The following is a 27,973-nucleotide window of genomic DNA, read 5'->3' on the forward strand; positions in this document are numbered from 1 at the left end:
TCTTGTACCGAGAGGCACCCCACCCTCCGGCAAACTAGAATCGGAGACCTTCACCCAAAGGCGCCCAGGGCTACCATGTAATCTGCGGATAACAGGCGCATAAACCAAGAAGAAATCGAAGATGTACAGGACAAATCAAAGATGAAAACAGAAAGAACTGAGAGTTCTGAAGTACCTCCGACGAGCGCACTATGTCGAAATACTGTCGCAGATAAAGGAGAGACTCCCGAGGTCTTGGCCGGTGCTTAGCCAAGCCAGCGCCACCCTAGTCATACCACCTGACCTGTGACAGGTCCACCAAGGCACTCAACAAGAAAAGCCCAATAGTATTCCCCCTGTCAACAAACAAAGTGGTCCCGAAGAGGAACATCAGAAAGCCGCGGGCATACTGTGCTGCCTCATCAGGAGTCCTAGGCTCCATCTCCACCTGCCGGAAATGGGAAGAGAACCAGGTGTATCGGACTCTCCCCGAAGCTCTATCAACAAGCGGGCGAGCCCCCAGCAAATATATCCAGGCAGCCTCCCACTGGCCCATGTCCTCGTCGTAGGGGATAGGCCAACCTCCCACGTCAAGGCCAGTCAGCACAACAAAGTCAAACGGGGTCATAGTCAAGTCCCCCGTGGCGGAAAAATGGAAGGAGTTGGTGGTGTCCCACCATCTCTCCACCAAGGCAGCCATCAGCGTCCTCCTGGCAAGACAACGAGATAGCCCAGTACAGAAGGGCCCAAACCCCGTCAAGTCAACCATATCCCGAACGGCCCTCCGGGAGCTCAGCATACCAATCTCTCGCCGCGGTAGAGCCATATCCCCGCATAGTGCGAGAAGTCACCTGCATTCAGAATGAACACATGTTTCAGCATAAAATAAATAAGCTGCGTGCAAATGAAATGTATAAGCTATATGCAAAATCAAATAAGAAATCGGTGTTTTGGGCTGTGTGTTCAACTCTCGATCAGTGTGTGCTACGTGTTTACCTTCAATTTGGGCTGTGTGTTCAGATAATTAGTGTGTGCTGTGTGTTCACCTTCAATTTGGGCTGTGTGTTTAGAAAATCAATAGTTGGGCTGCGTGTTCAACCCTCAATCAGTGTGTGCTGTGTGTTCACCTTCAATTTGGGCTGTGTGTTCAACTCTCGATTAGTGTGTGCTGCGTGTTCACCTTCAATTTGGGCTGTGTGTTCAGATAATCAGTGTGTGCTGTGTGTTCACCTTCAATTTGGGCTGTGTGTTCAGAATATCAGTGTTTTGGGCTGTGTGTTCAGAAAATCAGTGTTTTGGGCTGTGTGTTCAACTCTCGATCAGTGTGTGCTGCGTGTTCACCTTCGATTTGGGCTGTGTGTTCAGATAATGAGTGTGTACTGTGTGTTCACCTTCAATTTGGGCTGTGTGTTCAGAAAATCAGTGTATGCTGTATGTTCACCTTCAATTTGGGCTGTGTGTTCAGAATATCAGTGTTTTGGGCTGAAAATCAGTGTTTTGGGCTGTGTGTTCAACTCCCAATCGGTGTGTGCTGTGTGTTCACCTTCGATTTGGGCTGTGTGTTCAACCCTCAATCAATGTGTGCTGTGTGTTCACCTTTAATTTGGGCTGTGTGTTCAGAAAATCGGTGTTTTGGGCTGCGTGTTCAAATCTCAATCAGTGTGTGCTGTGTGTTCACCTTCAATTTGGGCTGTGTGTTCAGAAAATCGGTGTTTTGGGCTGCGTGTTCAAATCTCAATTAGTGTGTGCTGTGTGTTCACCTTCAATTTGGGCTATGTGTTCAGAAAATCAGTATGTTAGGCTGCGTGTTCAATCCTCAACCGATGTGTGTTGTGTGTTCACAATCAATTTATGGGCTGAGTGTTCAGGAATTCAAGTGATAAGACCGTGTGTTCAGAGTGCAAACAGAATGCAAGAAAAATTCATAATACGTTACAGAAAAGGTAGGAACGAAGTAAATACCTCTCGTGCCTCATAGGAGAGATGATACTCTGGCTCCCGCAGAAGGAGATCCCCGGGTGCTCGCTCGTCAAAATCGGTGAAATGATGGAAAACAGCCCGCGGGAGAATGTGTACTGGTGGGTCATACCTCTCGGGGATGAAGGGGCGAACCCTCGAAGGCAAAGACATGATGTCAGGCTCGCCTCCGGGGCCTGGAGAACCTCCGCCGTGGGGAAATTGACCCGCCATTTCAAAAAATCTGCAAAAAGGGCGAAAATGAGCAAAATGAGCCAAAATTGGAAAAAGTCAACAAAAGTCAACTCTTGGGAAATGAAAAAGTCAACAAAAGTCAACTCTCGAGAAAATCTTCCAAATATTGAGACAAACTCACCTCAAGTGGCAAAAATGAGAAAAGAAGCCCCAAAATCAAAATTTAATCGGTTCAAAGTGCTTAAAACTGAAAGATTTCGCAAAAACAACTTGCGTGGGACGTTGGAAAACGCGTATGGAGCCCAGATCTGAGGGAGAAAATGGTTTGGGAAGCTAGAGAAGGTGTTTTCGGAGCTACACTTGTGAGCCCGAAGTGTTTGGATGGATGTATTTAAAGAAAAGAGGCTGAAAAGACAAAACTGCCCCCGGATTTGGCAAAGTGGCCGGCTGGCCACTTTTTCTGGCAGGCCGGCCATTCACTTTTCAAAAACTAGCCGGTGGCCTCCCTCTCCCAATAAAACTGGCCGGTGGTGTTCCCCACATGCCCTCCAAGGTCCCTGCAAATTTTGGGGAGGATTGGAGTCCCCGAGACCTGAAAAAGTACAAGAGAAGTGCACTTTCTGTCGCGAAATCGCTCCGCCGGAACCTCAGCTTCAACTTCCGATGTGTGCCTCATCATTACTCGTCAAAAGTGAGATGTATCCTTTCGAACATGTTGTAACCTCTCCGGGAGGTGGACCGGAGGCCGCGATCGAGTCGCCCTCGCCGAAACGCGCATTTCCTTGCTCTTTGTTTTGTAACAAACATACATCCTGGTTTACGTTTGTTCTGCATTATCATGCACATAACTTGCATTCTCATACACATACTTGCATTGTTATACACGTCTCTTTGATATCACCGAGCCTCCGTGCTTAAACTCGCGTTGTCACGCGCGTTCCTTCCCGCATTGCGATGCACTTTTCCATCAACACTGCGATTGTCTGCATTCGATATCACATTGAACGTATGCTGTTAGATATGTTGTGCTTGTTGAGTTTCTTTATTTTGCAGGCACGATATTGTATGTACGGTTCATTTGAGGCTGGTGCGACCAGACGAATCCCCAGGTATCGTATCTTCTCCGTGTGAGACGCGATGAGAATTGAATAATTCTCTGCATTCTTAACAGCATGAAATGTAGTTGTTGCTTTGCATTCTTGCTTAAAACTGTTGCATCTATTGTGAATATGTGCTTCATTACAGCTTGCTGCATTTGCATGACCTTGAGTTACCTTTGGCTTCTTGCATTATCAGTTGCATTTTGCCCCTGCCTGCGGGCATGCCTGCGGGCACATCTCTGTTTATCACGCCTGTTTGTCTAAGTCTTCGGCCTTGTCAAAAATGGGTCGTCTTTGGGCTTTGACATTCACTCCCGTCACTTATGACTTTCGAGTTCTGTCAAAGAGGGGCAACTGTAGACACGCCATTTTTGACCGACCTTAAGACTCAGACGTCACCGATTGAGCGCTTGGTGATGTTGCATATCGTGCTCGTTCAGAGGTTTCAGAGTCTTGGCCGCGAGCCTTGCCTTCGGACTTCCGGACTCTTTCATGCTTTGCCTCGGTTTGCGAACCAGGCTCTGTTTTCTCTGTTTTCTCTCCTCAAAGGGAGGGAGAGGTCTCGTAGACCATCTCTCAGTGGCCGTAGGCTACGTTTCGTGGTCGTAGGCCATTTTGCCCGTTTGGAGTCCGGTTTCTGGTTTTTCGGAGCCGTTGGCCGTGTGCCTCGGTTCGGGACCGCTTAACCACCTCCGTTTACTCCGGTTTTTGGCATGCATCTTATTTGCTCCCTTTTGAGGGACACTGTGGCTCGAGAGACCAACTTCATGGTCGAACACCACTTCCGGTGCCCAACAGTCAGGTTTTGGGGCCTGGGACTGCGCGTTTCGGCCCCTGAACCTTCATTTTGTATCGGTTTTGGTTCGTTTTTGGCAGGGACCTCTGTTTCATTGCTAGGAAGGTCATAGAAGGATGGGAGGCTAGTAATTGTTCTGTCAGTCAACTTTATCCCTTCATCGCCCTCCGTCGCCCATTTTTTCTCACTTTAAAGCCAATGTTGACCACCCTTGGGCCATTTTCATGCACCCTAAACCCCATATTTGTGATGTACACATCTGGGAGGCCACCAATATTTGGTGGCCGGCCAGTAATTGCTTTTGAACCTTTTGAACCCCTTTGAAAAGTGGGTTGTTCTCCCTCCTAGTTCACTATCTCCAGTTTTTGACCACATGATTGTGTTGTACACACATGAGAGGCTCCTTTTTTGGCATGGCCGGCCACTAATCCTCATTGAACCTTTTGACCCTTGGCCGGCCGGCCATGGGAAGAGCCGGCCGGCCACCTAAAACCTCAATAACCAGCCGGCCTTGCTCCTTGCTGCAGATACAGTTCAAATATGCATCTCTTTTCCCCCCAGATTTTGTATCCGGGGGGCCAACTTTTTGGGGGGAAACTTGAATTGTTGTCCCCCCCATTTTTCCCCCCTTTTCTCGCCCTCTTTTGCCTATAAAACCAGCCTCCCAGCTCTAGTTTAGGGGTTTGAAAAATTGCCTTTGAGCTCCCATATTGTATCTCTCTCCCTCAACACTTCTAAGCTTCAAACCTCTCAAGTCCTACACCCATTTCTTCACTAACCCATAGCCCCACCCTTCCATCCTCCATTACAGAAGCTTGAGGTTGTTCTTCAGAGCCTAGGAGTGCTGCATTTTGGTCCAAAAGGCTGTCAAAGATTAGTCTTCAAGGGTAAGTCCTCTTCTTCCCTTTTTGACCCTTTTCTTGGTTCGTATTCTAGCTCCTTGTGCTTACTTTTTTGAGCTCCGACCCTAACTGAAAATAGAATTTTTTTGAGCTCTATTTCATGTTTGTTTAAGGGCCTCTCACTGTTTGAGGCTTCCTTGTGGCACTTGCTTCTTTACCTTTCTTTTATGCCATTTCCTTGCATAGTATTTTAGGCCTATGTATAAACTGTTTTGAGCTCTGTCATAAACTGTAAAGTAGCTTATTTTGAGCCCTTCTTTAACATTTTTGAAGGGCTCATCACTGTTTGAGGCTTCCATTTGCCACTTGCCTTTGTATCTCTCTTTTGGCCCTATTTTTGCATGATTTGTTAGAGTCTTGTGCTTCTGTTTTTGGGCTCTGGTCCGAACTCTAAATGGCCTTATTTTGAACCCCCTCTTCATGTTTCATTAAGCATCTTTTACTGTTTGAGGCATCCTTTTTATACTTTGTGTTATAGCTCTCTTTTTGGCCTTGTCTTGTATAGTATTTTGAGCATGCTTGTGCACTGTTTTGGGTTTGATCATAAACTGTAAAAGATCATATTTTGGGTCCCTCTTCAACATTGTTGAAGGGCCCTCTCTTTTTTGAGGCCATCAGCCATGACTTGCTTCTTTATCTCACATTTAGGGCTATTTTTGCATGCTAGCTTAGCACCATTTTTGTTCATTGTTTGGCCTTTCTTAAAAATGTAAACATGATTGTTTTGGGACTGCCTTGAATCTGTATTCACACTTCATGTTCAAATAATGCATGTTTTGTATAGCTATAGGCCATTGCATATGCCTAGGTTTGTGTTTCGGGTTCATTTCATGCATCGGGTGCCATGTTTCCATGATTCGGGGCTGTTTTGGGTCATATTTTAGCGCTGAAATTTTCATGCTAGTATGCCATATTCCATGCCTTGCCATGTCTTGTTAGAATGGCATTTGTGCCTTAGGTTCGGTCCTCGGTTTGCGTGCATGTGTGCAACGCATTCCGAGTTGTCTCATTTTCATCTCATGGCCTCTTATGTGAGTGTGGCTGAGGTCCACTCATGTTGGTGTAAGTCCATTGTGCATTGAGTATGCCATTTCATTTCATAGCATTGCGTATGCTAGGTTGTATGTTAGCGCATTGTGTATGCCATGTTACCTCGTGCATCGTGTATGCCATTTCATAGCATTGTGCATGCTAGGTTGTATATTAGTTGCATTCATGCATGTCATGCATATCGCATTGTGCTTGGGATAGGAGTTAGCTCGAGCACGGGAAACGAGGTACATTTCGTACTCCGAGTGACGGAACGTGTCTCAATTTCTAGTCACCGACACTCCGGATTATCCATGATGGAGTTTAGGTTTTGTTGTGTTTATGTGTGCATTCATTCCATATTGAGTCATGCAAATCGACTCCTCGGCCATCATGCATCGATATGCGTGATTGGTGGCACGAGGATCGAGGCATGCATATATTTGTGAAAATACATTGCTATGCCCCTTTCCTGCTCTCTGTTGCAGCAAATGAAGAATTAGCAACCTTCCGGAGCTTGGCGCGCTTTCCAAGAATAATTGCAAAACAGAGGCTAATTAGGGCATCCCAGTGGATTTCAGCACAAGGCAGCCCAAACATACATCATTCATCAGAGTCGAGGCAGTCCCTGGCTTGCATACCAGTTTATAGCTTTCTTAGATTAATTTGTAAATTAATTAGGATTTTTGTATTTATTCGGGACTGTATTATTTATTCATTTGGGACTGTATATTATTTATTCGAACCCTCTGCGCGAGGGCAATGTTGTAATAAGTGTGCGTGTGTGTGATGTATGTCTTCCAACCCCACGTCTTTCTCCCTTTTATTTACCCGCTTATGATGGTTAGATTAGGGCATGTTTCAATTAGCATATAGTATGATAGCATGTTTGCATTCATTCATCTGTTTTGCATGCACCGGGCTCGGCGCATCATACTAACTGGATTGTATTTTCAATTCCAAGTTGAATACATGTTAGCTGTAGCATTTCGTATGCGATGTTTAGAATAGCCGAGCCTGCTATAGTTGCATTTTTGCATGTGTTGCATTAGGCATTTCTGTATAGTTAGGATCATGCATGGATTTCTAATTAGCTTCTGTTTTGGCTTGGAGTACTCGGTAAGTTTTATGCTTTAGCATCCTTGCATGCGTGTGAGTGACTGCCATGAATAGCATGCTTACCATGAGGCTATATGCTTATGTGATATAACTGCTTGAATGCCTGTGGGTGAAGGTTAGGTTATTTGAATTGGAACAATTCATCAAATGTGTGTTTTAAAGCCCATTAGATAGTGGCAAAATCATGTTTTCTAAGCCCACCCGAGGGTGGCAAATCCACGTCTTAGCCTACTTGCAGGTAGCACCATCAAACCATTTTCAAACAAACAAACATGAAATGCTTTGTTCCAATTCAGGCGATCCAGCCTATACTTGTATGCTGTGCGCATCACATAGTAAATCTAGACTAATAACCGGAATAAGAACACATAATGTTTTCAAAACTCGATATCATGGTTAGTAGAGGCCGATCTTTGATCGGGCGAGCGGGGGTGCTCACGAAGTGACCTTCCCCAATCGTACCCAAGTTCCCGAGCCGAGGCAACTTTGGTGATGACGGACACGTGGCTTTAGGCAAACGAGTCAGGGTTTCCTAAATTTCCCCAAAATAAAATATTTAGGTGGCGACTCTGTATCTGGCAAAGCAGTCCATGTTTGGCACTTCTTTCAAAAAATCTGTTTTCTCAAAACGATTTGCCGGATTTGGACTCTTTGGTTCAGACTTAGAACCGTGACAATTTGAGAGTCCTGAGCTGTAGTGACCCCAATATCGAACGGAACGGGGGGGACTCGTTCCTCCCCAGGGCGTTCGGGGGACGTCTACACAATCCAGAATACCCATTGGGGAAAATCACACGACCAGTCCGAGTGGGCTCCTGAACAGTGGATGTGGAATTCTTGGTCGTCAGGCTGCCATCGCCGTATAATCTCATCATGGGGCGATCTTGGTTGCATGTTATGTAGGCTGTGCCAAGCACCTATCATCTGTTGCTATGCTTCCCCACAGAACGCGGCATTGAGCAAATCCGTGGCTCTCAGAAATCGGCACAAGCATGTTATCTCCTTGTTCAAAAGATGCTAAAGGAGTTGCAAGTGAACTTTATTGAGGTAACAGATTGCGAGAGCCTTGACGACGTTGGGCGGCTCCCTAATGAAAAGGCCACGGAAGACCTAGATCGAGTTGAAATCAATGGCAACCCAGACAGGTTCTTCATGGTCGGCGCCTCCTTCAATCAAGCCGACAGACAGCAGCTAATTTCCTTCTTACTCGGAAACCTTGATGTATTTGCGTGGAGTCTGTATGAGATGCCGGGTGTAGATTTGTCTGTTTCGTAACACTGTTTAAATGTTGACCCTAAATGCAAGCCGATCATTTAGAAAAGCCGGCGATCAGCCGCAGAGCACACTGCCGCAGTTGTTGAAGAGGTTGACTGGTTGCTTGACGCCAGGGTAATCAGGGAAGTGACCTACCCTACATGGCTCTCTAATACTGTGGTTGTGATGAAAAAGAATGGGACCTGGCGAGTCTGCGTTGATTTCACGGACCTAAACAAAGCCTACCCCAAAGATTGTTTTCCTCTCCCAATGATAGACCAACTGGTAGATGCTACAGCACGTCATCAACGCATGAGTTTCCTCGATGCCTACAGAGGCTACCATCAAATTGCCTTGCATCCGGAGGACCAAGACAAGACTGCATTCCTCACCCTAAAAGGAACCTTTTGTTACAAGGTTATGTCTTTTGGGCTGAAGAATGCAGGGGCAACTTACCAGAGACTAGTCACCACCATGTTCAAAGAGTAACTTGGCCACACTATGGAAGTATACATTGACGACATGGTGGTCAAATCCAAGGAAGAGTAGAATCATATAGCCGATCTGGAGGAGACATTCGGCATTCTGCGCAAATACAAAATGAAGCTGAATGCTTCCAAATATGTGTTTGGGATCGGCTCTGGAAAGTTCTTGGGTCACATTGTCAACCACTGAGGAATCGAGGCCAACCTGAGGTAAATCACAGCAATTTTGGAACTCGGCTCCCCCCATTCGGTAAAAGAGATTCAAAAGTTGATGGAGATGGCCGCCGCACTCAATAGGTTCATCAGTCGATCTAAAGATCGATGCCGATACTTCTTTCATATGCTACGGCAGGGCAAGTCTTTCAAATGGTCCGCCGAGTGTGAAGCCGCTTTCAATGGTCTTAAAACCTTCGATTAGTTCCCCTCTTGACAACTCCCTCGGCAGGCGACCCGCTCATCTTGTATCTGGCAGTTTCTGACCGGGCCGTCAGCGTCATATTGATTAAGGAAGAGCTGGGGGAGCAGTGACCAATGTATTATGTGAGCAAGGCAATGGTCGACGCCGAAACACGCTACCTGCCGCTGGAGAAACTCATCCTAGCCTTAGTCATGGCGGCAAGAAAGCTGACGCATTACTTCTAGGGGCACAGCATCGGGGTGCTAATAGATTACCCCCTCCGATCAGTACTATGCAGTACGGAAGCATCAGGACGCGTTTCAAAATGGGCTCTTGAACTCAGCCAATATGACATTCAGTTTCTACGTAGAACCTCAATCAAGGGGCAGATCCTTGCCGACTTTGTAGCTGAATTTACCGAGGGTCTTGCCGATTTCAAGTCTGATAAAATTTGACGTAAGTTGAACTAGAGAATCTATGTTGGGGACATTTGGTAGTTGTACTGTGATGGGTCATCCAATCAGCAAGGCAGTGGAGCCGGCGTAGTAATCATGGCTCCTGACGGCGCAATAATTGAGCAGGCCGTCAAACTCGGCTTCGAAGCGTCAAATAACGAAGCCGAACACGAAGCCCTTCTAACCGGTTTGCGGAATGCGCATCTTCTGGGTGCTCGGCGTTTGCTTGTATTTTGTGATTCAAAACTGGTGATCAATCAGCTGAAGGGGGAGTACGCGGCCAGAAATGACCGTATGGCGGCTTACATGAAAACGGCTAACTCCTTGCTAGCAAAATTTGACCATCATGAATTGAATCAGATAACACGTGATCAGAACACGCATGTAGACGCCCTGGCCTACCTAGCCTCTGCCATTAACTCAGAGATCAAACGGACCATCGAGGTGGGTTTTATCCCGGAGCCAAGCATTGGTCCTTCAGAGGAAGTCCGGGTCAATATCATAGAATCGGGACCGAGTTGGATGGATCCCATCGCCGCATTCCTATCTTCCGAACAGCTCCCAGAGGACAAGAAAGAAGCGCACAAGTAGCGAAACAAAGCCCTGCGTTACTACTTGGATCCACAAGGAAAGCTTTACAAAAAGTCCATTTCTGGCCCATACCTAGAATGCGTGCATCCGGACAAAGTTGAAGAGCTTCTGACTGAAATACATGAGGGCAGTTGTGGTGCCCATTCTGGCGGGCACTCTTTGGCCCATCGAGCTATAACACAGGGGCATTACTAGCCGACAATGAGATCTGATGCCGAATGCTATGTAAAGAAATGTAAACAGTGCCAGAAGTTCTCCCTGTTAACCCATCTGCCTGCTGAAGAGTTAAGCTCCATTACCAGTCCATGGCCGTTGGCCCAGTGGGAACTTGATATCGTAGGACCATTGCCAAGGGCCCCAAGGAACAAGCGATACTTGATAGTCGTGATAGATTATTTCACAAAATGGGTCGAAGCGGAGGCATTAACTCATATTCGAGATGCTGATGTTAAGCGCTTTGTATGGACAAATATTATAACACGATTCGGCATTCCAAGAGCCCTAATTTCAGACAACGGCACCCAGTTTGATTGTGGCGTTTATCGAGAGCTGTGCAGCAAGTATGGTATCTGGCCTTACTTTTCTACGCCGGCTTACCCACAAAGCAATGGTCAAGCCGAAGCATCTAACAAATCCATCTTGGACGGCATCAAGAAGAGGCTGGAGAAAGCTAAAGGCAAATGCGGCTCATCGAACTACGCCAAGGCGATCCACTGGAGAAACACCGTTTGCTCTATGCTTTGGAACCCAGGCCATCATACCACTAGAAATCGGCCACCCAACCCTAAAATCGCAAGTTTTTGATATGGGCCGAAATGACATGATGTTGCCTTTGGATTTGATTCTGATCGAAGAACAAAAAGACCGTGCCCTTGCGCCTATGGCGTGGTACTAGCAGCAGCTTGCCAAGTCATATAATCAACGTGTTCAGCTATGCCGCTACACACCAGGAGAGTTGGCTCTGAAGAAGCCGGCGGATGGAAAATTGGGTCCAAACAGGGACGGCCCCTATCAGATTGATTCGATTGTAGGAGTAGGGGCATATCGGCTCACAGACATGTCAGGAAGGAGTCTGCCACGGCCTTGGAATTCAATGCACTTGCGTAAATTCTATCATTAAACCCGACTTGTGGGGAATGATGTTAGTCCTGAATGGCTCACCATGTACACACTCCACTTTTGTTATGCAAAGATTCCTGTTTACTCACTGTGCAATCTAGTTCAAAAGTGTTCCGATAAAAGCCTTCGGATTCGGAGCGCCCTTCGTGGATATCACGATTGGCCAATTAAAGACTCTGAATTCGGAGTACCATCGGCGCATGACGCCTTTGGGTCGATAAAAGCCTCCGGATTCGGAGCGCCCTTTGTGGATATCACGATTGGCCAATTAAAGTCTCCGGATTCGGAGCCCCATCGGCGCATGACGCCTTTGGGCTAATTAAAGCCTCCGGATTCAGAGCGCCCTTCGTGGATATCACGATTGGCCAATTAAAGTCTCCGGATTCGGAGCTCCATCGGCACATGACGCCTTTGGGCTGATTAAAGCCTTCGGATTCGGAGCGCCCTTCGTGGATATCACGATTGGCCAATTAAAGACTCCAGATTCGGAGCCCCATCGGTGCATGATGCCTTTGGGCAGATAAAAGCCTCCGAATTCGGAGTGCCCTTCGTGGATATCACGATTGGCCAATTAAAGTCTCTAGATTCGGAGTCCCATCGGCTCATGACACCTTTTGGCCGATTAAAGACTCTGAATTCAGAGTGCCCTTCGTGGATATCATGATTGGCCAATTAAAAACTCCGGACTCAGAGGCCCATCGGCGCATGATGCCTTTGGGCCGATAAAAGCCTTCGGTTTCGGAGCGCCCTTCGTGGATATCACGATTGGCCAATTAAAGTCTCCGGATTCAGAGCCCCATCGGCGCATGACGCCTTTGGGCCGATTAAAGACTCCAGATTCGGAGCGCCATTCGTGGATATCACGATTGGCCAATTAAAGTCTCCGTATTCGGAGCCCCATCGATACATGAAGTCTTTGGGCCGATAAAAGCCTCCGGATTCGGAGCGCTCTTCATAGATATCATGATTGGCCAATTAAAGTCTCCGGATTCGAAGCCCCATCGGCGTATGACGCCTTTGAGCCGATAAAGACTCCGGATTCGGAGCCCCATCGGCGCATGACGCCTTGGGCCGATAAAGACTCCGAATTCGGAGCCCCACCGGCGCATGACGCTTTTGGTCCGATTAAAAGCCTCTGAATTCGAGGCGCCTTCGTACAAGTCGTATAAACAAAGGCTGAAATATGCATATTCAAAAGGCTGAAATATGCGTTTATTGAAAACGGAATAGTTCAGGCCGCACAAGCATAGTCTAATGTAAAAGGCTAAAATATGCGTTTATTCAAGTAAAATGTGTCCTTAGATAAATCGATTGGTATTTAGTGTACTAACATAAATAAAAAGTATGCTACAAATTGTAAATTAAGCGTTTTATTAAAATCAGCCAATGAATACATAATTTCTACATAAGCATTACAAGGTCTTCTTCTCTTTGGCGCCTCCCTCATCATCACTCTTCTCAATTTCGAAGGCGAAGAAGGGGAAATCATTTTGTTGGTACAACGACAATGCCGAATTCACACCCGCTGCCTGGAGAGCATCAACTTCCTGAAGTGCCTTGATCCAGCCGTGCCTAAATCCATGGTTTTCACATCGGCAAACTTCTTCGGTGAGTTTCTCCTGAATTCCAACCTTTCGGCCATCATGGAAGCCTTTCTCATAGGCTGCGGCCCTCGTAGTCTCGATCGCGAACATGCTAGCCGTGTTTCGATCGGCAATAGCATCACTTATCAGCCTTTGAGTCACCTTCTCTTTCACAACCGGGTTGGGATGGCTGGCTGAATGAGACTCGACGGACTTGATTTTCCTTAGCTCACGCTCGGCCTTCTCCGCGCGAGCTTCTAACTTCCGAATTCGTTCATCTCTCTGCTCTATATCACGCTGACCGGCGCGGATATGCATGCCAATTTCATAAGAGGTGTACAGCCCCTTCACCGCCCCATTAATGCCTTGACGAAACACTTTGAAGTCCTACCGACATACCATCGACTGCTGGACCTCGGGTGGAAAAATCTGTCGAGCGAACTCGACTGCCACATTTGGATCTCGAACGATCAAATCCGTCTCTATCATGGGTCTATTTCCCACGAAGACCGCAAAACTCAATAGGCGTGGATTCGCGTCGGATTCCCTTCTAGAACGGGGTTAAGGAGATTTGCCCTGTGGCTGCTTGTTCCTCTTGGGCGACCTACTTCGACAACGAGGAGATTGGTGTCTCTCTCGATCCCTCGAAGCCCTACTTCCCGTGCGCGAAGGTTTACCACTTCGACTCATATCTCCTCCTAGCTCAGCTAGCGTCCTCACTTTCCCTCTACTGTTGAAAAAAAGTCTATTCGACATTCGCACTTGTTTAATCTTCCTCAAAGAGCTGGACTGAGTTGCTGACTGAGCACATAAATAGGACCCTCATTCACGAAGTCCATGCCCATTTATTCCCTACGAGGGCAGCACCTCCGAGGCAATCTTATTAATATTGAAACGTCAATAGCCCGGTGCCAACTGAGTCATATGCTCCAATCGCCCCCATCAACTACTGTTATTCGGCATTTAATGTTCATGAACTAGTTGGGGCAAGGGCAGATTCATCAATCTAGTCGGCTTGAATGCCCCAGCCGCTCCACGAATCGATTCATCAGTACAATATTCATAAGTAATGTGTTATTCGGTGTTTTACGATCATGAACCAGCTGGGGCAAGGGCAGATTCATCAATCTAGTCGGCTTGAATGCCCCAGCCGCTCCACGAATCAATTCATCAGTACAATATTCATAAGTAACGTGTTATTCGGCGTTCTACAATCATGAACCAGCTGGGGCAAGGGCAGATTCATCAATCTAGTTGGGTTGAGTGCCCCAGCCATTCCACTAATCCATTCATCAGTACAATATTAATAAGTAACGTGTTATTCAGCGTTATACGATCATGAACCAGCTAGGACAAGGGCAGATTCGTCAATCTAGTCGGCTTGAGTGCCCCAGCCTGTCCACGAATCCATTCATCAGCACAATATTCATCAGTAACATGTTATTCGGCGTTATACAATCATGAACCAGCTGGGATAAGGGCAGATTCATCAATCTAGTCGGCTTGAGTGCCCCAGCCATTCCACGAATCCATTCATCAGTACAATACTCATAAATAACATTTTATTCGGCATTCTACGTTCATGAACCAGTTGGGGCAAGGGCAGATTCATCAATCTAGTAGGCTTGAGTGCCCCAACCGTTCCACGAATCCATTCATCAGTACAATATTCATAAGTAACGTTTTATTTGGCACCTCATGAATTCATTTTGTTTATGATTAAATCAGATCCATTAATTTAATCGACTATTAAGTTTGCCGTCTCACGTAATCATGACATTTTGTTCTAACTGCTAATTCTCCTACTTATGTACTCATACAACAAACAATACAAGAAATAACTTGAGAGCATATACAAGCAATAACTTGAGAGCATAGAAAATTTTCATTCATAAATTGGGCGCTAGCAACGGACATTTTACATATGAAAATCCAAAAAAGATGAAAATCAACTAACAAAAAACATACATTGAAATTAAAAATACATAACAAAAATAATTTGATCCCCAAAATCAATCATCGGGATTAGACTCTAGCGGCTCAATGTCTACTTGCTCGTATGGAATCGACATGTCCAATGTCACTCCAGCGGCATGAAGGGCTTTGAGCCAGCCATGTTTGAATCCCCAATTCTCGAACTTGGGGACTTCTTGTACATAGTTTTTTAGAGCGACGCTCTGCCTAGCCTCTAATGCTTCGAAAGCCTCAGAGTCGGCCTTTTCTTTCGCTGCCTTCAACTCTGCCAATTCGGCCTCCAGCTTGGTAAACGCCTCCTTGGCTAACTTGAGCGATTCCTCACTCGCGTTTACCCTTCCCTCGGCATCTGATATGAGCTGGTCAGCAGTCTGTGCCCTTTCCTTCTCAGCTTCGGCCTGCGCACTCTCCATTATGGCTCTCATTGCGTCAAACTCGGCCCTACTTCTCTGATCGTCCACTTCCGACTGCAAACAGCCAATCCTTTTCTTGGCATCATGCTGGCGGCGGCCTAATTCGGCGATCCTTCCGACCGTCTACAAAACAAGTTGGGATCGTTAGATACCAAGAAATACCGTATGCAAACAAAATCAAAACAACGAGTTAGGATGAAGTCACCTACCAGAAGGGCTGACTGGGCAGCTAATGCTATGGCTACCAAATCCGGCTCGGCGCGAAAGGCTGCCTTGTCAGCCGACAACGAGACTGAAGCAGCCAAGCTCAGCACCATGGCTGGATCTTTCAAAGCCAACACTTTAGAGGAGATCAGCATGTTTTTTATTTTTGGTTCAACAACAAAATGAGCAACCACACCCGACTCCTCGAAGCGTGGTCTTTTATCGGCGAGGCCCTCCTCGGAGACGGCTTCGCTCTCGGCTGTACGCTTTTCTTCCTGATCTTCCAAAATCGGCTGTTCCTCTGTGACCGGCCGCTCGGCAACCTTTTCCACCTCGGCCTCATGAACGTGAGCCGTTTTCTCGACAATAATGGGTGTAGGAGATTCAGTCGAGGCAGGTCCAGAACGGGTGGTCTCGGCTTTCCGTCGGGCGGCCATGCGTTCGACATTTCTCTTTCGCGCCATCTGCGTGAGATTTTCCCCAGCCATACGCTCAGAATAAGCGTCGTGTAGGTCTCCCAAATTTGTAAAAATATCGTCGAACGAAAATCCCGCCTGACCCGAAGTGGATAGTGAGTTAGGTTGGTTAAGATCGGTTGCCTCAAATGCTAAGTTTAGAGCTTCGTCGACCTCTTCGGCCTCCGCAGCAAACTCTTCGTTGGTTCGGCAATTACCTCAACCACCGGCTCTACGTTTTGTTCCGAATCAGAAGCTTCGAAACCAATTTGCCTAAGGGTCTTAAAGCTAGAGAAGATAAACGCCGTAAGGTGTTGTTCGCCAGGTGGGATCAGAATGTCATCCGGGGCCGAGAACGTAGTATAAGTAGGCTCGTACCGCAAGAGTATATGGGCAACTCTCCCTTGCTTCTGTACGTTTGGAAGGCCAAAATACTTGAGTGATGTCTTAATTTTTGCAAAGACTGCGTCGTCAGCCGAGGTTAGAATCTTCTTCAACTTATTGCCTGCAAAAACAAAGGATTAGACTTGAAGAAAAAGCCAAATAAAAGAAAGATTAATAAACACAAGGAGTTACATGGCAACCTGGTTCACCCCTCTTTCTAGGAACAGGGTCTAGGCGATTTTCTCCCTCGCTGAATTCCTAGTTGCCTCAAACATTGACCATTACATCGCCAACTCGTTTGCCAGAATTGGCAAGCATGGTTACCAAGTGATGGTTGGTGTCCTTGGCCCTAAAAAAGTAGCGCCCGAGTCGACTGGAGGATTTGGTTAGAGCGTAGCAGTGTCGAATCACCGGAATGCCAAGGTTGATCCTAAGGCACCGGTTCAATTCTACGTTTCCCATTATGATTCGAAAGAAATTCACATTGGGTTGGGAAGGAATTAGACCCCAATGGCGGAGGACGGCCCTAAGAAATGGGTGTAGGGGAAAGCAAACCCCGCCCTCCGCAATGGATAGGAGAGGAAAGACGATGGTATTTTGGTCATCCCTCTCCATATCAAGAGTATTGTCCGTCACTAGAGATATATGAACATCATCAGGGATAGAAAAATGTCGCCGGAACCCAGAAATATGACCCTTGGAAAGGAGGTCTTTCAAATGATTAGCCATTCTAGTAAGGACTCAAGGGTATTCTAAATCAAAAATGAACACGGAAAATAGGATTACAAAGAGAAGAAAAGAAAACTTACGAGAGACAAAGAAGACAAGGAGAGACAGGAAGAAGTTGCAGAAGACGCGAGACAGAGGAGGGATTCTGGCTGGCAATCCAGGAGGCTCGAATATTCAAAAAGTACGCATTCGAAGAGACTGGAGTTTCAAATCATAATAAATGCAAAAGATGCACGAATGAGGTGGGAACGTATAATGATGACCGAAAGGCGTGTGTGTTCTGACATCCACATTGGGATAGGTGAAGCCGCCTAATTTATGTTTCTCTTGACTTTTCAAATTCGAAACCAAACACACCAATTAACTGCCGTTAATGGGAGTTTGTGGGGCAATTGTGGGAGCTGAATAAATAGCAGAATCAGAAGCATACGCTCTAGAAGATAGACATTACTCGGATCTAGCCTGCACGATCAGGAGGCCGAATACAATAAATAGGCCGAGTAACTATTGAACTACGGGGCCAAATAAATGAGCGGATAGTGAGCGAAAAGTTGACCAGGCCCCGAGGCCATGGAAACGAGTATAAATAAAGTAACAATAGTCTAAGAAAGGTATGCGAAAACTATTACACTTAACTTAAAATACAAGTAATTCAGAGTGTAGAGACTAACTTGCCCGTCAGAGTGCTAATTCCGGCACCCCCGACCGAAGTGTTAATTGTTTTTCAGGTGACTAGCTAAAGATCACTAATGTCCCCCAAGATCAGAAGAGTATTTCCAAACCACTTCTCCACACTAAACAAGCTTGGAAGTAAAAAGGGTGGACAACCCCCTAACTCAAAAGGGCTCAAACCACCACTTTTATGACTAAAAAACAGAACTTTTTACATGCCAAAATCAGCCCCAAAATAGTACAAAAAGATGGCAAAACAAGTATTTAAAAGAAGTATAAGCAAGGTAAATTCTATACCTTTGAAGCAAAGCACAAAACAACCACAAATTCAAGCTCAAGCCTCCTTTTAGAGCTCAAACAAGGCTCCAAGGGACCTCAGCCCAAAGGTGGTCAAGTTTGATTAAGGTAGTGTATGTAAGAGTGTAGAGAAAATAAGCTACAAGGCACAAAATATCAAGAGAGAGAGATTTTTGCTCCAAAAATGGGGGAGGGCACCCCCTATATATAGAAAAACAAGTTTTGAGCTTAGATACATCTCACCATACACGTGTATGAAGATACAGCTTAGTGAGCATCAGCTAGCACAGCTGGCAACAAATATTTGAAAATATCTGGAAAAAGAGATTGGTGGTCGTTGGCCACCACTGATAGCCGACCGACCACCACTGGTGGCCGATCGGCCACACACATGGCTGACAGAAGCCTCCCATGGCCGACAGAAGCCTCCCATGGCCAACAGCCTTGGGGGGTGGAAGACAGGTCACCAACAGGTCCAGACACTAGGTTTTGGTCCAAAACAAAGCACAGAAAGAACAAGGTTCAAAGGCTCAAAGACAGCGCATTCTGTCGAGGACTTTGGATGCTCAAAACGAACACAAATAGGCACAATCATCGAGTGCACAAACGATGACATCCAAGTCTTGAGGATGGTAAAAAATGGGGTGTCTACAGATCCTTACCAAATCTAATCAAAGATTGCAAATCATGATATATTCGACCTTGTGCACGAAATGCATAAACACCTTGTCCAGAATTTGCTAATTCCTTGTCTAACTTCACGCCAAATAATGTGAATGCAAAAATGCTATTATATGCTCAAATATGTCTACGAAATTCAACAGCCTCTATAGTTTGAGAAGTGAACAAGGTTCTTAGACATTCTAGAACCTCGGGGCTTGCAACCACTACTTCTCCTTTATAGCAACAAAAGCTCGGAGGTTCATATTCAAACCTTTTAGCTTTACAAAAGGTACAAGGTGTCATTTACGTAATTCATGCAATTCATGTGTCAAAGAGCAAACAATTTGCGATGATGCATCACCTGTTTTTCATATATATTAAACAAATTACAGGCATTAGAATCAAGTTTATATAATAAAAGATGTCAAAATTAATTATTAATTTTGTGTGTTTACCATTCGTTGGAGTTGTCTTGTCATGCCCTTGCAAAGAGTAAGTTGTGTTGTCAAATGTGTTTGGACCTTTGTGTTTTCTTTTCCTATTATTTGAAATATTTTCAATAATATTGTTTTCGTTGTTCAGGTGTAAATCTAGCATATCGATTGTTTTGTCAAGCCCGACGTTCAAAAATTGCATCTGTGATAAATCCCTTGATTAGTAGCTGTAACAAACCATGAATTTATCTCATCGAAATTGACATACAAGTGCATAATTGTCCATCTCTTTTTGTTGGTGGAGGAGTATTTTCTTTCCCTGTTGTAGTCGATAATCTGGAAAAATAAAATTAAAATTTAATATTGACACAACTCTTTCATATTTGGTGATATTTAAATTTTTGGGTTTACATTATAAATTTGGATAAGAATTTAAAAAAGAGAAGAAAAAATGTAAGAATAATGCGTATAAAATTTGAGTTAATTTTTTTTCCCATAATATTCTATCTGATTCTATGATACATCTTAATATTTTAATTTAATATTACTAATTAATTTTTTCGTAAATAAATTATTAAGTCAATTAACGATTTTTAATGATATGAGAAATATTTTTCAATGAACAATTTTGATAATTTTATTGTTGCATAGTAGAACAGTTAGAAATATTTTTTTTGACAAATAGTATAATTGAATTTCGAAAGATGTTTGCGATTGTTTGTATGCAATATTAATAATTAATTTTGGGTGGGTGAGTGGGTGACGGTGGCGGGTGATGGGTGGTAGCGAGTGGGTGGTGGCGGCGGCGGCGGCGGGTGGTGGTAGCAAGTGGGTGGCGGATGGCGGGTGGTGGCGGGTAGGTGGCGGGTGGTGGGTGGGTGACGGTGGCGGGTGGTAGGTGGTAGCGAGTGGGTGGTGGTGGCAGGTGGGTGGTGGGTGGCGGGTGGTGGTGGTGGTGGTGGGTGGGTGGGTGACGGTGGCGGGTGGTAAGTGATAGCAAGTGGGTGGTGGTGGATGGCGGGTGGTGGTGGCAAGTTGGTGGTGGGTAATGGTGGTGGTGGTGGTGGCGGGTGGGTGGCAGGTGGCTGGTGGTGGTGGGTGGCTGGTGGTTTCAAGTGGGTGGTGAGTGGTGGTGGCAAGTAAGTGGCGGGTGGTGGTGGCGGGCGGTGAATGGTAGTGGCAGGTGGTGGGTAGTGGCGGGTGGATGACAGGTGGGTGGTGGATGACAGGGTGGTAGTGGTGGTGGCGGCGGTGGTGGTGGCGGCGAGGGGTAGGTGGTGGTGGCGAGTGGGTGGCAAGTGGGTGGTGGGTGGTGGCGGGTGGTGGCTGGTGGTAGCAGGTGGGTGGTGAGTGGTGGTGGAGGGTGGGGGGTGGGTTGTGGTGGCGGAAGACGATGGTGGAAAATGGTGGCGAGTGGTGGCTAATGTTGGGTGATAAAAAAAAAAAACTGAAAACTCAAAATGGAAACACATTTTTTGTATTTTCATTTTTTGGCCAAATTTATAAACTGAGACCACTGATTTATAAATCAAAAATTTTACCAAACAAGTTTTTATTTGAGTTTTTTAAATTTTTGTAAATATAAACAGAAAACTGAAAACGTAAGTGTTACCAAACGACACCTTAATAATTAAACTTTTTGTAAATAAATTATTAAGTCAATTAATGATTTGTAATGATACGAAAAATATTTTTCAACGATTAATTTTGATAATTTTATTGTTGCATAGGAGAGCAAGTGTAATTTTTTTTAATAAAATAACTTTCCTATGTACATTGTTGAACATGATCATCATGGGGGTAAATTGGGCTGGGATCTATATATAAAAAGAAAAAAAAATAAAAAAAAAGTTACACAAAACAGAATACATGTGAGGCAACAAAATAGTTAGGGGAAATAAAAAAAAAAATATCATTATTTGCCCATTATAATAACAAAAATCTTGACTCTCACAACATAAAATGGGTGTTCCACACAATATCAACTCCAATTTTCATTAATCCGTTTGATTAGTTGAATGAGTTTACTTGGAAAAAAAAAAAATACAATTGGTTTCATTACTAAAAAAAATTCAAGACAGAAAATTGTTTGAAAATTGAGTTATATAATATTTTTATGTTTTTCAAATTCACTTTGTTAAATAAAATTTTAAAAGCAAACTAATGTTGAAATAAAAATACTTAACACTTCAATTATATAACCTACAGCAATCATATAATACAAACAAAAATATAATATATCACTATCAAATATATATAAATAAAACTATAGCAACCATATTAAACAAAATAAAATAGGAAAATGTTTGGTAGCTCAAATTTTTGTGGCTCAAATGGCTCAAATCTGTCAAAACGACATCGTTTTACATGCATTTACAATCAAAACGACGTCGTTTTGAGTGATTTGAGCCATTTGAGCCACACAATTTTGAGCTACCTAGCATTGTTGAATAAAATATAACAATAAAACAAACAATTCCAAGCTCTGTAAATTTTCCAGTTTTTTTCATTCATGTATAATAAACATATAAATATTTGGAGTAATTATAAAAATTTTGTTAATCTAAACTATAATCTTTTAATTTGTTTTTAATTTAAATCATTTGTTTACTTTCGTTAATAACAAAAAAAAAAAAAAATCGTTTACAACAGGCACCCACCACCATCGTCTCTGTTTCAGAGGCAGGGTCAGACTATCAATTGGAAGGATTGGCCGGTTGGTGGCCAGAGTGGCTCTGCAAAGAGACGATGTTGAGCTCGTTGCTGTCAACGATCCCTTCGTCACCACTGATTACATGGTTCTACTTAAAACTCCTTTAATCTCATAATCATGGGTATCATATCTGTGTATTATTTTTAGTACTTATTTGTATTGTAATTAGTCTGTATGTGCTCTGGGTTTAATTTGTACTCAAGTTAATAAGTGGATCTGAAGTTTAAACTGTCCGATCGAAATACAAAACATGATCCTGTTAGGATATGATTCCGATCGTTGAATTTTGGAGTTATTTGCATTTAAAACTAAAATTCTTACCAATAAAAATCTTATTACAATCAGATAAGAATTAATCACCTAATATATTATCAAGTGACAGACAAGAAATATATAATTTATCAAAGAAGAATAGTTTTTACACCCTCAGAAAAATCATAAGAATATTACGAATGAATATATATCTTTAAAATTAAAGTAGGAACGCAAGGAAAATTAACCTCTACAGGCGGATGTCTATCATCAAGCTGAAAGGCTATAAGGTCATGCTTATAAGAAAGAGATAATTTTATCAAAGAAGAATAGTTTTTACACTCACAGAAAAATCATAAGAATATTAGGAATTGAACAACTCGTTAAGATTACACTATTATCACCTAACCAAACTTTAGGTGGTAACAAATATAGTATGGTTCCACTGGATATGTTGATGGTCTTCATACATAGAGAACACACAAAATCCGAAACACCGAAATATTTTGCGGAGTTGCTGGTAGATTTAAAACCTAGGATCAACATCATCAAATAAACATGAAACACAAGATATGCATACCGTATATAAAATAACAAATATATGAAACAAAAGAGATGCATACCTTATAAAATAACCCAAAGCCCATGAGCCTCTAGATAGACTAAAGGGAAAAAAAAATATTGACAAAGGGATAGTATAAGTGGATATGAGTTATGAGTCCAAAACATTCAAGGTATTTGATAGTAGATTGTGATATTTTAAAGTGTTTGGTTATTTTAAGGTGTTTGATGTTTGAAGGTGTTTGAATTTTAAAAAATATCTATATTGTTTGTGATTTTGTTGACATGTAATTTAATAAGTTTGAGAGAGAATTTTTAAAAAATACAAAAAGTAAAAAATATTGCAATTCTTCATATTTTTATAATAGTAGTAGATAGATAGATAGTAGATGTTCCTAATGACTTCGAATTGTGTCATTTTTCTTAAGGTGCCCACGATAAATTTTTCCACTTTTTTTTATGTATATATGCAAATATCATTTTAATTGGAAAAAAAATTAAAAAAATTGAAAAAATAGACATGTGGGCCGTCTACCCAAAAAGCGTTGGTCCTTCTATAAATAAAGATAAATATTCATCTGAAGTTGAAATGAACCACCCTCCATCACTATCTTAATCTTTCTTCATCTTCATCTTCTTGTTCTGGGAAAAACAATTGTTTTCAACATGGCAATTAAAGTTCTGGGGAACTTAGGCTCGCTTTCTATCAAGGAAGCTGGATTGGGATGGGGTCTCGATGAGGAGCTCAAATTTCAAAACACTGGAGAGCACCTTGTCTACCATCAAAGAGGTTCTTTCATACGCTGGGGAGACGCAGGGGAAAAACCACGTGGTAAAAATATGGTATGAGAGACTTCAAGCTACTTTCTATGAAGCAGATAACCTGCTTGACGAATTCCAATACGAGGCTTTGCGACGTCAAGTACAGTCAATGAAGTTAAATCATCATCATCATAGCAGGAGCAGCATTCGAATACAGAAGCTGGTATGTAAATTCTTTTCATGTTTTTCACACTCGAATGATTTCCGATTCAAATTTGAAATGGGTAGTAGAATCGAAAAGATCAAAAAGAGAGTAGACATGATTGGGGAAGATAGAAATAGATTTTATCCCATCGTCACAACAACAGAAAGTAAACAAACTCATCATAATAGCGCAGGCTCATCAGCCTCTGACGACGTAAATGAGTCGGAATTTTTTGGAAGGGCAAATGATAGACTAAGGACATTACCACTATTAATGACCCCACATGCTGATTATGACTACATATATGTCATCCCCATTGTTGGCATTGGAGGTGTTGGCAAGACCGCTTTTGTTAAAATTATGTACAATGATGAAAGGGTAGTCAAGCATTTTGGGATGAGGATTTGGGTGAAAGTAGCACAAGATTTTAATGTTAAACACGTGCTGCAAAAAATTATTCAATGCATTACTGATTCTCCTTGTGTTGACTTCAGTTCAAGACAATCCTTGTAGAAAAATTACAGGGTAGGAGATTTCTACTCGTCTTCCATGATGTATGTAATTGTGATAACCGAGATTGGGAGAAGTTAAATTTTTTAAGACATGGTAACAAAGGAAGTAAGATCATAGTGACTACACGTTACAAGTCAGTCGCTTCATCTGTGGGCACAGTCCCCATGCACAGTTTAACGGGTCTTCCTGACGATGATTGCTGTAAATTGGTGTGGATATGGGCATTTCATAAAAACGATGGGGAACAACATCGAAACTTCTCAGAAATTGCGAAGGAAATTTTGGAAAAGTGCGATGGATATCCTCTTGCAATAAAGACTTTAGGGAACTTACTGCTTATGAAGAATGATGAAAATGAATGGTTGTATTTAAAAGACAAAGAACTGTGGGAATTGGAGCAGAACAACAAACACGACATTTTGCCCATGTTACGATTTAAGTACAACCCATTACCTACTGACTTGAAACGTTGTTTCATATATTGTTCGATTTTTCTAAAAAAACTATGAAATTGAAATTGGTAAATTTATTCAGTTGTGGATGGCGCAGGGGCTTATTCAATCATCTGGTTTAAATCATCAATTGGAAGATATTGGAGCTGATTATTTGAAACAATTATGATCCATATTTTTCTTAGAAAAGATTGAACAACATGGCAATTTATCAAATACGTGTAGAACGCCAGAGATCATTCATGATCTTGCAGTATATATGGCGAATGAAGAGTCCATAAGCACAGCAAATTATCATTTTGGACCACTTTCTAAGTCGGTTAGCCATGTATCATTTCATGATTCTGATTGTTCAGGGAAAAAAGAGCTCACAAAATCATTGTTCGAATTAGAGAAAATGCGGACTGTTCTCTTTCCATTTCATGCAGTGGGAGCCAGTGACGACGGCTTTGTTGACAAATGTATCTCACGATTCAAGTATCTATGCGTGTTTGATTTGAGTAACTCATCTTTTCAGAAGTTGCCTCATTTTATTGGGAATTTGAAGCATTTGATATTTTTAGACCTCAGTGGGAATGCAAATATTAAGACTCTCCCTAATGCCATTTGCAAACTGTACAATTTGCAAACTTTGTGAATCCAGTACTGTGTCGTCCGAGACTTCTGGCCCAGGCGATTTTGCCTGTTCTTGAGGGTCCTTCGAGGTAGAGGGAGATTGGGTGGATGGGCCTCTGTTCTGGTTCCTGTTATCAGAGGAGGAGGTGAGTTTTTCGTCAGTATATAAATCGTGTATATTATTCCTGTGTATCCCTAATCTAATGTTATTGTCTTCACTGTAAATAGAAAAACAACAATTTTGACATAGTTTGTATTTTACAAAATTTTGACTTACAAACAAAATATTATTTTCTACCCATTTTTTTACTTTTTCAACTAAGAAAGGAAATTAATTAAAGGGCCAAGTATATGGGGGCTTCTCTCTTTTGTAATGATCCCTCGAAAATATTTTTAATTGAGGGTATTTTGTGACGTAATCGGTGGGACATCTTTTTTTGCAGAGTGCAAAAAATTGTTCCTCCATTTCTGCTTCGCTAAGTATTCCCCTCTAGAGTTCGTGTTCTTCAAAGGACTTTTCCCTTTCGATGAAAATTCTCCCCATTCGACGAACTTGCCCCCTTTCTGTATATACTATTGACTTGCTGTTAGCGAGTGGAGATTTTCTATAATTGGATGATAGATTCTGTCGTTGGTTTTAGTGAAATTGAAAAATTTCGGGTTAGAGGTTTAGCCTGTTGTAACTGTTACACCCCAAACTCGGGTATGACCGGCCGTGGCCCACAGAGACTAAGCCCAAGGCACATGTAAGCCTTAACATGAACCCAAAAAAAATCACAAAGAATAAATGTGATGATAGCCCATAAATAAATAAATCAAAACCCAATCCTGTCACGACCTCAAAATAAAAGCATCAAGCTCATCAATTAAGAGATTCATTAACAGATAAAATAACCATATTCTTCCATTCCTTCAGAATCTTATTACATAAGTATTACATGTTAACAATAAAAGCAAAATGCCCTATGGGCGTACAGCTTTCCAAGTTAACACTTGGTTACACAAAAAGGAGTACTAACTCATACACTTTAAGCCCTTGGCTTGTATTTACATGTAATACATCAAAAGTAAAACGAGAACATTATGTCCGCCTCAAGCCTCCCAAGCTATGTCCTTGGAGGTGGCATGCTTCCTGCACCTGAAAATGATATTCCCATATAGGGTAAGCCACAGCCCAGTAGAAATACACTAAACCAACCATGAACAATGACTAAAATATTAGCAATTGATAGATGGCCAACACTGATACAATCACATAAATCACATATTTATGTCATACGACTTATTAGTCCAAGTTTCCCTTCATTTTCCCTTTTTCAACGGATAGGCATACAAGCACTAACCACATTATCAACAGATATGTATAACAACAATATCCACATTCTCAGATAAGCAAATAAGCTATATCCACATTCTACAACAGATATGTATAACTACAATATCCACAGATAAGCATATAAGCTATATCCACACATCACAAAGATAAGCATATAAGCTCTATCTTCACTTCTCTAGACAAGCATATGAGCTGTATCTACGGAGTTCATCCCCTATCTTCTCCCAACACTATCCGGTTTAGAGGTACATCCCCTATCTTCCCCTAAACCGCGGAGTACATCCCCCATTTCCTCCTCTACACATAACGTATACAAACACATTGGTTCTATATACAATCACACAATACATACAGTTAATGTATTCTATCAACCGTCAAATTCCATGACACACTTCATTGATTAGTTTCAGTTTGCCTAATCTTCATGCATTGTCTACAACAATCACGACTATCCTCCACCGATAGCCCAAAGCAGTTATTTCTAAATAGAAAATAAATGCACAATGGATATTCAATCAACATTTCATTTCCTCATTCTTCTCAATTAATTATCCCAATTAATTAAATAATGTAATTAGGTCAATTTCCATAATTAACATTTCAACCCTTAGGTCCCATTTTCATCAATAATTCAACATTCATTCCATTTCTTCATGCCAAACATGCATCTAGGTTTATTATGAGTAAAACCCCAACTTTTGTAAAATAGCACAAAAGCCCCACACTTTCACAAAATAACCAAACCAACCCCAACATCTCAAAATACCAAAATTTAAAGACAAAATCCATAGAGAGGAGTAGGATATCCCTACCTCAAATTCGGAGCCCCAAAGGAGATGAAGACCAAAACCAAAACGCTCCAAATCTCGAAATTTTCAGATTAAAAGGAAGCCCTCGACGATCAACACAACTTTCGTGAAGACCAAAGGCGAGCAAACAACCCCTACTAGATCAAATCTAAGAGAGAAGGGCCGGTTTAGAGTGAGAAGCTCTGAAAATGGCTTTTTGGAAAAGTAAGAGAGAGAAAAGATCTTGAAAAAGTGATCCAAAAGTTGGATCTCGGATTTATATAAAAGTCTCTCCGCTCGAGCGTCAAAACCCCCACTCGAGCGTCACTCACAGACTTCCGCTCGAGCGACCAAACTCCAGCTCGAGCGCCGGATACACACTCCCAGCACTTTTACAGAATCAGGTCTCCGCTCGAGCGCCAACTCCCCCGCTCGAGCGTCACACACAACACTCCCGCTCGAGCGGTAAATCCCACGCTCGAGCGTCCAACACTACACAGGAAATACTGGATTGGTGTATTCTCCGCTCGAGCGCCAGAACCCCCGCTCGAGCGGACAGGCCAAAATCTAGGCAACTAGTTTTGGTTTCTA

At 43.0% G+C, this 27,973-nt stretch overlaps 1 protein-coding gene across 1 annotated transcript; it reads left to right on the top strand.

The window, feature by feature from the left end:
* Positions 1 to 23,753: 23,753 nt before the first annotated feature.
* LOC114285293 (putative disease resistance protein RGA1) lies at positions 23,754 to 25,280 on the top strand. The gene is made up of 3 exons (XM_082881346.1): positions 23,754 to 24,086; positions 24,173 to 24,659; positions 24,829 to 25,280. Exons 1-3 carry the CDS (start codon positions 23,754 to 23,756, stop codon positions 25,278 to 25,280), a joined length of 1,272 nt encoding a protein of 423 aa, XP_082737472.1.
* Positions 25,281 to 27,973: the final 2,693 nt, after the last annotated feature.

The sequence above is a fragment of the Camellia sinensis genome, chromosome 7 (assembly GCF_055761805.1).
Source record: "Camellia sinensis isolate YWXY chromosome 7, ASM5576180v1, whole genome shotgun sequence".
NCBI classification, from domain to species: domain Eukaryota; kingdom Viridiplantae; phylum Streptophyta; class Magnoliopsida; order Ericales; family Theaceae; genus Camellia; species Camellia sinensis.